This window comes from Medicago sativa, chromosome 1 (genome assembly GCF_051527215.1).
Source record: "Medicago sativa cultivar Bolivia chromosome 1, Bolivia_mono, whole genome shotgun sequence".
Taxonomy (NCBI): Eukaryota; Viridiplantae; Streptophyta; class Magnoliopsida; order Fabales; family Fabaceae; genus Medicago; species Medicago sativa.
In genome coordinates, this window is record NC_140749.1 from 28,465,890 (window position 1) to 28,478,159 (window position 12,270).

The 12,270-nt window shown below is 37.7% G+C and overlaps 1 protein-coding gene and 1 pseudogene across 1 annotated transcript; both read left to right on the forward strand.

Annotated features, from left to right (window-relative positions):
- Nucleotides 1–609: 609 nt before the first annotated feature.
- LOC146953999 (uncharacterized) lies at nt 610–4,973 on the forward strand. The gene is made up of 7 exons (XM_085743432.1): nt 610–766; nt 1,051–1,205; nt 1,273–1,777; nt 2,071–2,245; nt 2,804–2,970; nt 3,607–3,658; nt 4,742–4,973. Exons 1-7 carry the CDS (start codon nt 610–612, stop codon nt 4,971–4,973), a joined length of 1,443 nt encoding a protein of 480 aa, XP_085599558.1.
- A 5,528-nt stretch (nt 4,974–10,501) lies between these two features.
- LOC146954000 (uncharacterized) lies at nt 10,502–11,601 on the forward strand (annotated as a pseudogene).
- The last annotated feature ends 669 nt before the right edge of the window (nt 11,602–12,270 follow it).

The window sequence follows — 12,270 nt, forward strand, 5'->3', positions numbered from 1 at the left end:
AAATGTTTGGTGTATTAATGATGTTTTATGTTGTTAAATGCTTTTTGATGAATTATATGCTTAATATGTTGTTTGTGAAATCTCACCCCTTCTGCTTGAAAATGTTGCCCTTCGTATGGGTAACTTGCAGGTAATAAAGATTAGAGGCGGTCGTGAGTGGACTCCTCACATTGTGTCTAGGTGCTCTGATACGTAACGGGATGAGACTTGCTTTTATTTCTATTCCTTACGTATTATTTATGAACTTTTTATGAATAAATATTGGACCAAGACTTATGAGATTTTTATGATGAGGCCTGCGTGCCAAAGACTTTTCTTATGTTGAACTAATTTTCCATTGCGAAGTTTCATACTTTATGATGTTGAATTTGAAGGATAAATTGTTATTTATTCGGTTTAAGAATTTCAAGAAGTGAAACATTCCGTTTAAAGTTGTTAAACTCTGATTTATATTTGAGAAATTTTTAAGATGGGAAAACGGGGTGTTACAATTGGTATCAGAGCAGGTTGGTCCGTCCGGCCAAGTAGTTGAGTCGAGTCGTGTCATTTAACAGTTGGAATACCATTATTATGTTGTTATGATTGTTGTGTGTAATGCAGAGGACTAGAATGGTTGGAAGAAATGATGCTGCAATTACTGCTGCGTTGGAGGCTATGGCCCAAGCTGTGGGGCAACATCCTAATGCTGGTGCTGGTGTTGGTGCTAATGCTGAAGTGAGGATGTTGGAGACTTTTCTGAGGAACCACCCCCTACATTCAAAGGAAGGTACGACCCTGATAGAGCACAGTCATGGCTCAAAGAGATTGAAAGAGTTTTCAGAGTTATTCAATGTACGGACGATCAGAAGGTGCGTTTTGGTACGCACATACTGGCTGAGGAAGCTGATGACTGGTGGGTGAGCCTCCTACCTACCTTAGAGCAAGATGATGCGGTCGTTACTTGGGCCGTGTTTAAGAGGGAGTTTCTAAACAGATACTTTCCGGAGGATGTTTGCGGAAGGAAAGAGATCGAGTTCCTTGAGCTGAAGCAAGGAAACATGTCAGTGACAGAGTATGCAGCAAAGTTTGTGGAGTTAGCTAAGTTTTATCCGCACTACACCGATGATAATCCTGAGTTTTCCAAGTGTATCAAGTTTGAGAATGGTTTGCGTCCTAACATCAAGCGGGCCATTGGTTACCAACAGATCCGTGACTTTTCTGAACTAGTGAGCAGCTGCAGAATCTATGAAGACGATACTAGAGCTCATTACAAGATTGTGAATGAGAATAGAGGTAAAGGAGCAAAGTCGCCCAAAGCCTTACAGTGCTCCTGCTGATAAGGGAAAAAGAAAAGTTAATGATGAGAGGAGGCCAAGGAAGGGTGATACTGCTGCTGAGATTGTTTGCTTCTCTTGTGGTGAGAAAGGCCATAAGAGTAGTGCTTGTACTAAAGATGAGAAACGGTGTTTCTGTTGTGGCAAGAAAGGGCATTCGCTTGCAGAGTGTAAGCATGAGGATATTGTGTGCTTTAATTGCAATGAAGAAGGTCATATTGGGTCTCAATGCAAGAAACCGAAGAAGACTAAGACTACTGGGAGGGTATTTGCTTTGTCTGGTACTCAGACAGAGAACGAGGATCGCTTGATCAGAGGTACTTGCTATATTGATAATACTCCTTTACTTGCTATTATTGACACTGGTGCTACGCATTGTTTTATTGCTATTGATTGTGCTACTAAGTTGGGTCTTGCTATGTCTGATATGAATGGAGAGATGGTTATCGAAACTCCAGCTAAGGGTTCGGTGACTACTTCTCTTGTTTGTTTACGATGTCCTTTATCTATGTTTGATCGAGATTTTGAATTGATTTAGTTTGTCTACCTTTGAGTGGAATGGATGTAATTCTTGGTATGAACTGGCTAGAGTACAACCATGTTCACATTAATTGTTTTAGTAAGTTGGTGTATTTCTCTTCTGCGGAAGAAGAAAGTGGAGCAGAGTTTTTGTCTACTAAGCAGCTGAAGCAGTTAGAACGTGATGAAATTTTAATGTTTTCTTTGATGGCATCCTTTTCTTTGGAAAATCAAGCAGTGGATGATAAGTTGCAAGCGGTGTGCGATTTTCCTGAAGTCCTTCCTGATGAAATTCCTGATGTGCCGCTGGAAAGAGACGTTGAATTTTCTATTGATCTTATTCCGGGAGCGAAGCCTGTGTCTATGACACCTTATCATATGTCAGCTTCCGAGTTGGCTGAGTTAAAGAAACAGTTGGAGGATTTGCTTGATAAGAAGTTTATAAGACCAAGTGTTTCACCTTGGGGAACGCCGGTATTGTTGGTTAAGAAGAAAGATGGTAGTATGAGGTTGTGCATTGATTATCGACAGCTGAATAAAGTCACCATAAAGATTAGGTATCCAGTTCCAAGAATTGATGATTTGATGGATCAATTAGTGGGTGCACGTGTGTTTAGCAAGATTGACTTGAGATCGGGTTATCACTAGATTAAAGTGAAAGATGAAGATATGCAGAAGACGGCTTTTAGAACGCGTTATGGACATTATGAATATAAGGTGATGCCTTTTGGTGTTAGTAATGCACCTGGTGTGTTTATGGAGTATATGAATCGCATCTTCCATGCATTTTTGGATCGTTTTGTGGTGGTATTCATTGACGATATATTGATTTATTCTAAGACTGAAGAAGAACATGATGAGCATTTGAAGATTGTCTTGCAAGTGCTGAAAGAAAAGAAGCTTTACGCTAAGTTGTCTAAGTGTGAATTCTGGTTGAAAGAGGTAAGTTTTCTTGGCCATGTTATTTCTAGTAGTGGTATTGCGGTAGATCCGTCTAAAGTTGATGTGGTATCACAATGGGAGACCCCTAAGTCGGTTACTGAAGTTAGAAGCTTTTTGGGATTAACTGGTTATTACTGGAAATTTATAGAGGGATTTTCTAAGTTGGCACTTCCATTAACGCAGTTGACTTGTAAAGGTAAAACCTTTGTGTGGGATGTTCATTGTGAGAACATTTTTAATGAATTGAAGAAGCGTTTGACGACGGCTCCATTTCTGATTTTGCCGAAACCTGATGAACCTTTTGTAGTGTATTGTGATGCGTCCAAGTTGGGCTTAGGCGGTGTGCTTATGCAAGATGGTAAAGTGGTTGCTTATGCATCAAGACAGTTGAGAATTCATGAACGAAGTTATCCTACTCATGATCTTGAATTAGCTGCAGTTGTATTTGTGCTCAAGATTTGGAGACATTACTTGTATGGTTCGAGATTCGAGGTGTTTAGTGATCACAAGAGCTTGAAGTATTTGTTCGATCAGAAGGAATTGAATATGAGACAGCGAAGGTGGCTCGAATTATCATCCGGGTTTGATTTGAATTATCATCCGGGTAAAGTTAATGTTGTTGCAGATGCCTTAAGTAGGAAGACTTTACATATGTCTGCCATGATGGTTAAAGAGTTTGAATTGCTTGAACAGTTTAGATATTTGAGCTTAGTCTGCGAAATGTCATCTCGAAGTGTTAAGTTAGGAATGCTGAAGATTGATAGTGAATTCTTAAAAAGTATTAAAGAAGCGCAGAAAGTTGATGTTAAATTTGTGGACTTGTTGGTCGCAGATAATCAGACTGAAGATAGTGACTTCAAGGTCGATGATCAAGGCGTGTTGAGGTTTTGAGGTAGGATTTGTATTCCAGACAATGATGAGATGAAAAAGATGATTCTTGAAGAGAGTCATAGAAGTAGCTTGAGTATTTATCCGGGAGCTACGAAGATGTATCATGATTTGAAGAAGTTGTTTTGGTGGTCTGGATTGAAACGTGATGTGGCACAGTTTGTGTATTCTTGTTTGATTTGTCAGAAGTCGAAGGTTGAGCATCAGAAACCTGCTGGATTGATGACACCTTTAGATGTGCCAGAGTGGAAATGGGATAGTATATCCATGGACCTTGTGACGATTTTGCCCAGTACACCGAAGGGAAATGATGATATCTGGGTGATTGTTGATAGATTGACGAAGTCGGTGCATTTCATTCCGATTAATATTAGTTTCCCTGCAGCTCAGTTGGCAAAGATTTATATTCGAGACATTGTGAAGCTGCATGGTGTTCCATCGAGCATTGTGTCGGATAGAGATCCAAGGTTTACTTCTAGATTTTGGAAGAGTCTGCAAGAGACTTTAGGTTCTAAGCTGAGGTTGAGTTTGGCTTATCATCCTCAGACAGATGGTCAGTCGGAAAGAACGATTCAGTCGTTGGAAGACTTGTTGAGAGTCTGTGTACTTGAGCAAGGGGGAACTTGGGATAGTCATCTTCCATTGATAGAGTTCACGTATAATAACAGCTATCATTCTAGTATTGGGATGACACCTTTTGAGGCTTTGTATGGTCGGAGGTGCAGAACTCCGTTATGTTGGTTTGAAACGGGCGAGAGTGTGATTTTAGGACCAGAAATTGTTCAACAGACTACTGAGAAAGTGAAGATGATTCAAGAAAAGATGAAAGCGTCGCAGAGTCGACAAAAGAGTTATCATGATAAGCGCAGGAAAGACCTTGAGTTTCAAGAAGGAGATCATGTGTTCTTAAGAGTTACTCCCATGATCGGTGTCGGTCGTGCATTGAAGTCAAAGAAGTTGACTCTGAAGTTTATTGGTCCGTATCAGATATAGGAAAGAGTCGGGACGGTGGCTTACCGAGTGGGTTTACCACCGTAGCTTTTGAATTTGCATGATGTGTTTCATGTGTCGCAACTTAGGAAGTATGTTACAGATCCATCGCATGTGATCCAAAGAGATGATGTGCAAGTTAGAGATAACCTTACGGTTGAGACCTTACCAGTGAGAATCAAAGGTCTTGAAGTGAAGAAGTTGAGAGGCAAAGAGATACCTCTTGTGAAAGTTGTTTGGGATGGAGCGATCAGTGAAAGCTTGACGTGGGAGCTAGAGAGTAAGATGTTGGAGTCTTATCCAAGGACGAAAATTCTATAAGTTGGGGAGAGTCGTAACGCCCGTCGTAATTATTTAATTATTTTAATAAGTTTTAACATATATTTATATGAATTAAGTAATTTATGAGGGATATATGATTTATATGTGATTTATGTGATTTTCAAGATTTATGCGAATTATATGATTTTTGTGAAGTTATAATGATGGTGTGACTTATTTTATTATTAAATAAAATAAGATATGAAAATAAAATAAGTATACTAAGAAGTGAGGCTGTGATGTGAGATGAGTAATTTTAGTGGTGAGAGAAGAATAGAAGAGTGTTATATATAGAGAAGTTAGGTTGAGAGAATAGTTTTACACAGTACGTACGTTTTCGGTGAAAAAGAGAGAAGAGTCAAGAGAAGAAGAGGAGACCTGGAGAGCTGCAATTTCATCTGTTATAAGGTAAGGGTGAGACTAACTCTCAATATTATTAAGTCTCTAATTCTGAAAAAAAAATGGATTTAGCATGATTTAGGTTGAGTTTTGTGAGAGTTAAGAATTAGGGTTTATGACCGATTTTGATGATTGAACCATGAAAAATTGTTAGATTGATGCAAAACTTGTGTACAGACCTTAGATATTTGATAGGGTGATAATTAGATGCTGTTTTGATGTTAGAACCATGAGAATAGATGAAAAGTTGAGATTTTTAGGATTCTGCCCGAGCTGACATTCATCGCTCGCAATGGCGAGTAGCTTAGCTCGCCTCGCGAGTGATGAACTTCATCGCTCGCCTCGCGAGCAAATCAACTCGCAACGGCGAGTAACCCAACGAGAAAATCATGATTCTTCAATTGATGTTTTAGTCCAAGTTTTATATGGTTTTGAGTGCCTTAATAGTTATAAGAACGAATAGGCAAGTTTTGGGGTCAAGGATGGACCCAGGGAAGTTAAAAATGGGATTTCTGGGTGAAAAATGTCAAGAACCCAAGAGCAACCAAACTTTAACTCGCCTCGCGAGCAGACCAACTCGCAATGGCGAGTAACCCAGAAACAGGAACTCGCAATGGTAAGTAGATGAGCTCGCCTCGCGAGCAGCTAAAAGACAGACAACCTTGTTAAGTTTTAGCGATCCCTTTCGCACGAGTAGTTATGAGTTGATCCTAGAGGTAAGAATGAAGTTGTTTAGAATGATTAAAGTTGTCCAGAAGCCTGAGTTAGAGGGTTGTGAGAATTAGCAATGAAGTATTGAATTATAAGAATTTATTATGATGCTTTATGATATTATGTTGATAAGATTCATTCCTTTAATGATGATATGATATTCAAGCACTGTTTTATGTTGTTGTTTGCTGCTGTTGATAATTTAAATGTCACAAAGTTGTATAAGTCGGTCCAAATTGTAAATATTTAAGAAGTTGTCCATGTTAATGGAATTATAAGAGATGTACATGATGTTGTCTAAGTTGACAAGTTGTAGGAAGTTGAGTCAATTGCATACTCATTAAAGATGGGGACTTGATGCCCTGGAGCTTTGCTCAAACTACGTTGGGGGCTTGATGCCCTGGAGCTTTTGCTCACTTTTGTTGGAGGCTTGATGCCCTGGAGCCTATTTACGCTCATATATGTTGGGGGCTTGATGCCCTAAATGGTACCACATGCATTTGCATATCAAGAAGTTTTGAGATGATTTAAGATGATTAAGAGTTGCATTATCAAGTTGAGTCGCATTGTCGAGTCAAGTGTCGAGTCGATTAAGTGATTGAATATGCATTTAATGATGATGATTTAATGATTATGATTTAATGATGATATTTGATTATGATTTAATGATGATATTTTGATTATGATTTAATATGATGCTAAGTGATAAATGTTTGCTGTATTAATGATGTTTTATGTTGTTAAATACTTTTTGATGAATTATATGCTTAATATGTTGTTTGTGAAATCTCACCCCTTCTGCTTGAAAATGTTGCCCTTCGTATGGTTAACTTGCAGGTAATAAAGATTAGAGGCGGTCGTGAGTGGACTCCTCACATTGTGTCTAGGTGCTCTGATACGTAACGGGATGACACTTGCTTTTATTTCTATTCCTTACGTATTATTTATGAACTTTTTATGAATAAATATTGGACCAAGACTTATGAGATTTTTATGATGAGGCCTGCGTGCCAAAGACTTTTCTTATGTTGAACTAATTTTCAGTTGCGAAGTTTCATACTTTATGATGTTGAATTTGAAGGATAAATTGTTATTTATTCGGTTTAAGAATTTTAAGAAGTGAAACATTCCGTTTAAAGTTGTTAAACTCTGATTTATATTTGAGAAATTTTTAAGATGGGAAAACGGGGTGTTACAGTTTTCACCAGAAGCTGAAGATCAACTAAATTTGCAAAATTCAAGGATTCAAGAGTTGTTTCATGGATCGAAATTCATCTAAAGATAGCAGAAGACTAGTGGAACTTTGCAACGGTCATTTCAAAAGTGTTTGAAGGCATTTGCTTGCAAAAGGAACAAAAGCGTAGACATTTGTACTTTGTACAAACTGTACAACCACCTTCTCCACTACTCTGTTTTGTGTCTCTGCTACAAGACAAAATAACAGCTCTGATTGTACAACCAAGCCTGCAGAATTGTTCCCTCTCAACTGGAATGGATTTGAAATTGGTTCTTCGTAGGACAACAACCAAACCAGGCAAAAGATCATCGGTGAAAGATCAAGCTTCAACAACGACTCTTTTGATGTGCTGACAATTTCACAACGTCTCTTTCACACCTCTGAATGTACAACGTCTCTTTCACACCTCTTATCACTTCATAAGCTGTCTCACTTAGCTTCTGACCAGTGTGCTCAGTTTAGGAGAAACGAAAAAATTTTCAAAACACAATTCAACCCCCCTTCTTGTGTTTTTCTCACCTTCATGGTATTTATGGAAAAAAATTCAAAATATCAATAATGGAAGATATATTATATATGAAAAGCTTAATAGGCTGACCTGATGGGCTTAATAGGCTTTTTTGCAAGCCTTAGCTTGGCCTGTTTAATTAAATAGACCTTATAAAAAGCTTGAGTCTGGCCTTGTTAATAAACGAGCTGGGTCGAGTTAGGCTTTAAATAGGCTAGGCCGTAGGCCCCTGTCGGACGGCCTAGCCTGTTCCCACCCCTACTTGTTTCTACATATTTTTAACAAATAGATTTATTAACTAAATATAATAAAATAATATAAAAAGGTTGAAATAAGAAAATGGTCCGTGCAAATATGGCTTGGTTGGATATCCTTGAAAAAAAAATGAAAAATACCCTTGGAGCTACTTTCTTGATGATTTGGCACATTTTTGACGACGTGGCATACATATATTTCCTTGTAGATATTTACAAGGAAATAAAGATAATATAAATAAGGAGATAATATATCAGTCAATGATACTATTTTTACGCATATCTCAACACTCCCCCTCAAGCTGGGGCATACAAATCATATGCATCAAGCTTGTCACATATGTAAGTGATCCTTGGTCCTCGAAGAGACTTTGTGAAGATATCGGCTAGTTGATCATTAGAACCAACAAAAGAAGTAGCAATTTCACCGGACATAATTTTCTCACGAATAAAATGACAATCGATCTCAATATGCTTAGTTCGCTCATGAAAGACTGGATTAGAAGCAATGTGTAGGGCTGCTTGATAGTTACAAATGATATTCATAATGCCTATTTTACTGAAGTGAAACTCTTGGAGCAGATGCTTGAGCCATATGAGCTCACATGTAGTAAGTGCCATAGCTCTATATTCTGCCTCTGCACTTGATCTAGCAACGACATTTTGCTTCTTACTTTTCCATGAAATCAAATTGCCTCCGATAAGAACACAATATCCAGATGTGGACCTTCTATCAGACGGACTTCCAGCCCAATCTACGTCTGTATACGCAACAATATCTAAATGACCTCTGTCTGCATAAACAAGACCTTTTCTAGGGGCTCTCTTGATATATCTTAGAATTCTAACCACAGCATCCCAATGAATATCACAAGGGGAATTCAAGAATTGACTAACAACACTGACTGTATATGAAATATCAGGTCTTGTCATGGTCAAATAATTCAGCTTCCCAACTAACCTCATGTACCTTCCTGGATCTGACAAGGTCTCCCCTTGATCAGGTAGCAACTTAACATTTGGGTCCATAGGAGTATCAATCGGTTTGCAATCAAGCATACATGTTTCTTCCAAGATATCTAGAGCATACTTTCTCTGGGAAATAGAAACTCCTGCCTTAGATTGAGCCACCTCAATACCGAGAAAATAACGCAACCGACCTAGATCTTTAACCTGAAAGTGTTGGAGTAGATATTGTTTAAGTCCTGCAATCCCATCATGATCATCACCTGTAATAACAATATCGTCAACATACACGACCAAATAGATATATTTGTTGGATGAGTGATGACACTATGTCATGACTAGTTTTGTAGACATTTTTTCATGTATTTGTAAGGTAATTCATCAAGGTATTCAAGCCAAAAGCACAAGAAATTGAAGATTTCAAGTCATTGGGTTTCTGGAAAAATCGGGCCCCGATTTACCACATTCGGGCGCCGATTTCAGCAAGAATGGGAGGAACAACTTTCTGGAAAAATCGGGCCCCGATTTACCACAATCGGGGGCCGATTTACTGTTCACAGGGTGACGAAAATTCAGCTCGGGGGCCGATTTTAATGATTCGGGGGCCGATTTTGGCCTGCTTATAAATATAAAACTTCGTTTCTGAATTAAGGGTTCACATTTTTGGAGATTAAAAGGCATAGAAACACACAAGGAGAGATCTAGAGCATCATTGGAGGAGATTTTGAGCAAGAATCATTCATGAATTATTCTTGTAATCTTTCTTTTATCCCTTTCTCTTGTTTAATTGCTATGTGTAACTAAACCCTCCATTGTTGGGGATGAGTAACCCTAGATGAACATGATTGTCATATGACCTAGTTTTTATTATTGATGAAACTCATTGAATTGCTTCTCTTATCTCTGTTCTTAATGCTTTTATTGATTGATCACCTTTAAATTGATTTACGGTTTATTTTGTGAAACGGAAGTGGAATTTATAAACGCTTTGAGATAAGAAATCCTTGCCTTTGTAATCTAGGAATAGATGCAAACCCTTGGAACCGTTTGAGAATCCTTGCTCGTTCATGCTTAATTTTAATCTTAAAACTCACTAAGGAATTAGGTGTTTATTTTAGAATTAACGTTTCTGTCACTAAGGAATTAGGGCACAAATTTTATAGAGGATTCGGTAGCAATTAGATGAGTCGATTCAATAGCGATAATTAGGTTGTTAACATGAAATAGTCATCCAGCAAAACTCATCCCCAACACTTTTCTCTTATTAATTTGAACCACTTTACTTTGTTTAATTTTCATCATTGCGATAAAACCAACTTCGTAACCTTTTGTTCGATTAAGTTATAAATACAATTCAATAGTATAACGCGATCCTCGAGTTCGACACTCGGTCTTACCGTTTTATTTTACTACTTGAACTATTTCGTACACTTGCGAAATACGCCATCAAGTTTTTGGCGCCGTTGCCGGGGATTGCTAAATCACTGTTGAATTTTATTTTTGCTTAATTGAAATTTTTTGCTCTGCAATAAAATTTTTGTTTTTATTTTATTTTTATTTGTTAAGTTTTCTAATGTCGAGTTCTAGTGATTTTTTTTCTTCTCCGTTGAGATAACTAACCACCGCATAGTATGGAAGAATTTGATGATTATCTTCTTCTACAACTTTCGGAAGAAACTTAAACTTGTCTTCTAACTGCACAATGTCGTATATTGGAGGGGCAGATCATGAGAGATACATTTGAAAAGGACCTTCTTCGGTTTTTACCTCATAGATTTGATTTTTGTATAGAAGGGCATAAGAGTGACACTTTTGATTGTTATGTCCCACCACCAGAAGGTGAAGATCTATTGGTTTTGGAAGCACAAGATGAGTTTCTCATGGAAAAAATTAATTGGGAGCAAATGCTACCTATTCAAATTCTTCCCAACGAATCATATGACAGGAAATTTCACATTAAGAATATTTTGATTGAATTCATGAATAATAATCAAGGTTCAATTGAAAGATTTGAGAGTCAATGTGAAAGGTTATTTGAGCAAGTGGTTGAGTTTGAGAAGCTGAAGATTGAAGATAAATTCAGTGTTGTGGAAAAGAAAGAAGATGACGGGGAATCGGTAAACATTAAGGATGGTCTTGTTGGTAAGGAAACTCAAAAGTCCCAACTTTGGAGAGATTTAGGTGTCCAACCAAAAATTCCTCAACAAAACATTTCTCCAATTTTTTTTAGCAACAAGGCAGGGAAAAAGGAAGAGATTGATGAAGTCCTAGATGTCATTTATGCCTTGTTCATTGTTCTCCACTTGAAAATGATATGGAACCAACATCATCTATTGCTCACGTTCATGGAGTTCTTACCCAACAAAAGGAAGAAGAAGGATGATGTGTTCTTTGTATCATATATGCCACCTTAACAGTGGTTGATGCGTCAAGCTAATGACATTAAAAAAGCGCTTCGTGGGAGGCAACCCACGTCAGTAAGCAATTTTCTAGTATTTTTTTTGTTATGTCAGTTATTTGCTTTTGTACTTTGCTTCAGTTGTATTTGAGTCAAACTTGAGTAGTGTCTTGGTGCTTATGGATTTGTTCCCCTATTTTGTAATGCATCTGCGTTTGTTTATTATTAATGAATTCACTTTTCTTGAAATGTACCAGTTTAGTAACAAAGATTCCACCAATGGTTTGTCAAAAGTTCAAAGGAGGTGGTTGCTTGATTGGATCTTTCAATGGGAAGTGTACGGCCGGACGGAATGCTTAGGTAGCCACAACTTCCAGAAACCTCAGCTTGTAAGGTCATAGCCAAATTTTTATTTTTCAATTTTTACAAATATGAGTGTTTCCATGTGAATACTATTTCTAGGGCTTGCGATTTTTCTCTGCTATTGATTGGTTATATTGTGTGCACACTAAGGCAAATTGCTTGTACCTTGAGCCTTTGAAGCCAACCTAAGTTTATATTGAATTATTCCTTTGTTTAAGCCAAGTTGAGCCATTAGGATTAGACCCCTTGTTTCGGTGACGAACCACATTACAAGCCTAGAGACCATACGATTGTCCCAATAATTTTGTTGGAGTTAGGCATAATTTGTGTTTCAATGTTACAAAAATTCAAGTTTGGGGTTGCTCATGGAACTAGCAACACTCTAAGTTTGGGGTAGGGATACTAGAGAACTGAAGATCATTTTGTGTTGTCTTATAAAAAAAAAAAAAGAAAGAGCATGT

Bases quoted from the DNA above. Each gene is read 5' to 3' on its own strand.
- LOC146953999 (XM_085743432.1), top strand. From the start codon at position 610: ATGGTTGGAAGAAATGATGCTGCAATTACTGCTGCGTTGGAGGCTATG. The intron at 767-1,050 runs GTACGACCCTGA...TGTCAGTGACAG, and splicing joins CCCCCTACATTCAAAGGAAG to AGTATGCAGCAAAGTTTGTG. The intron at 1,778-2,070 runs GTTCGGTGACTA...AAAATCAAGCAG, and splicing joins TATCGAAACTCCAGCTAAGG to TGGATGATAAGTTGCAAGCG.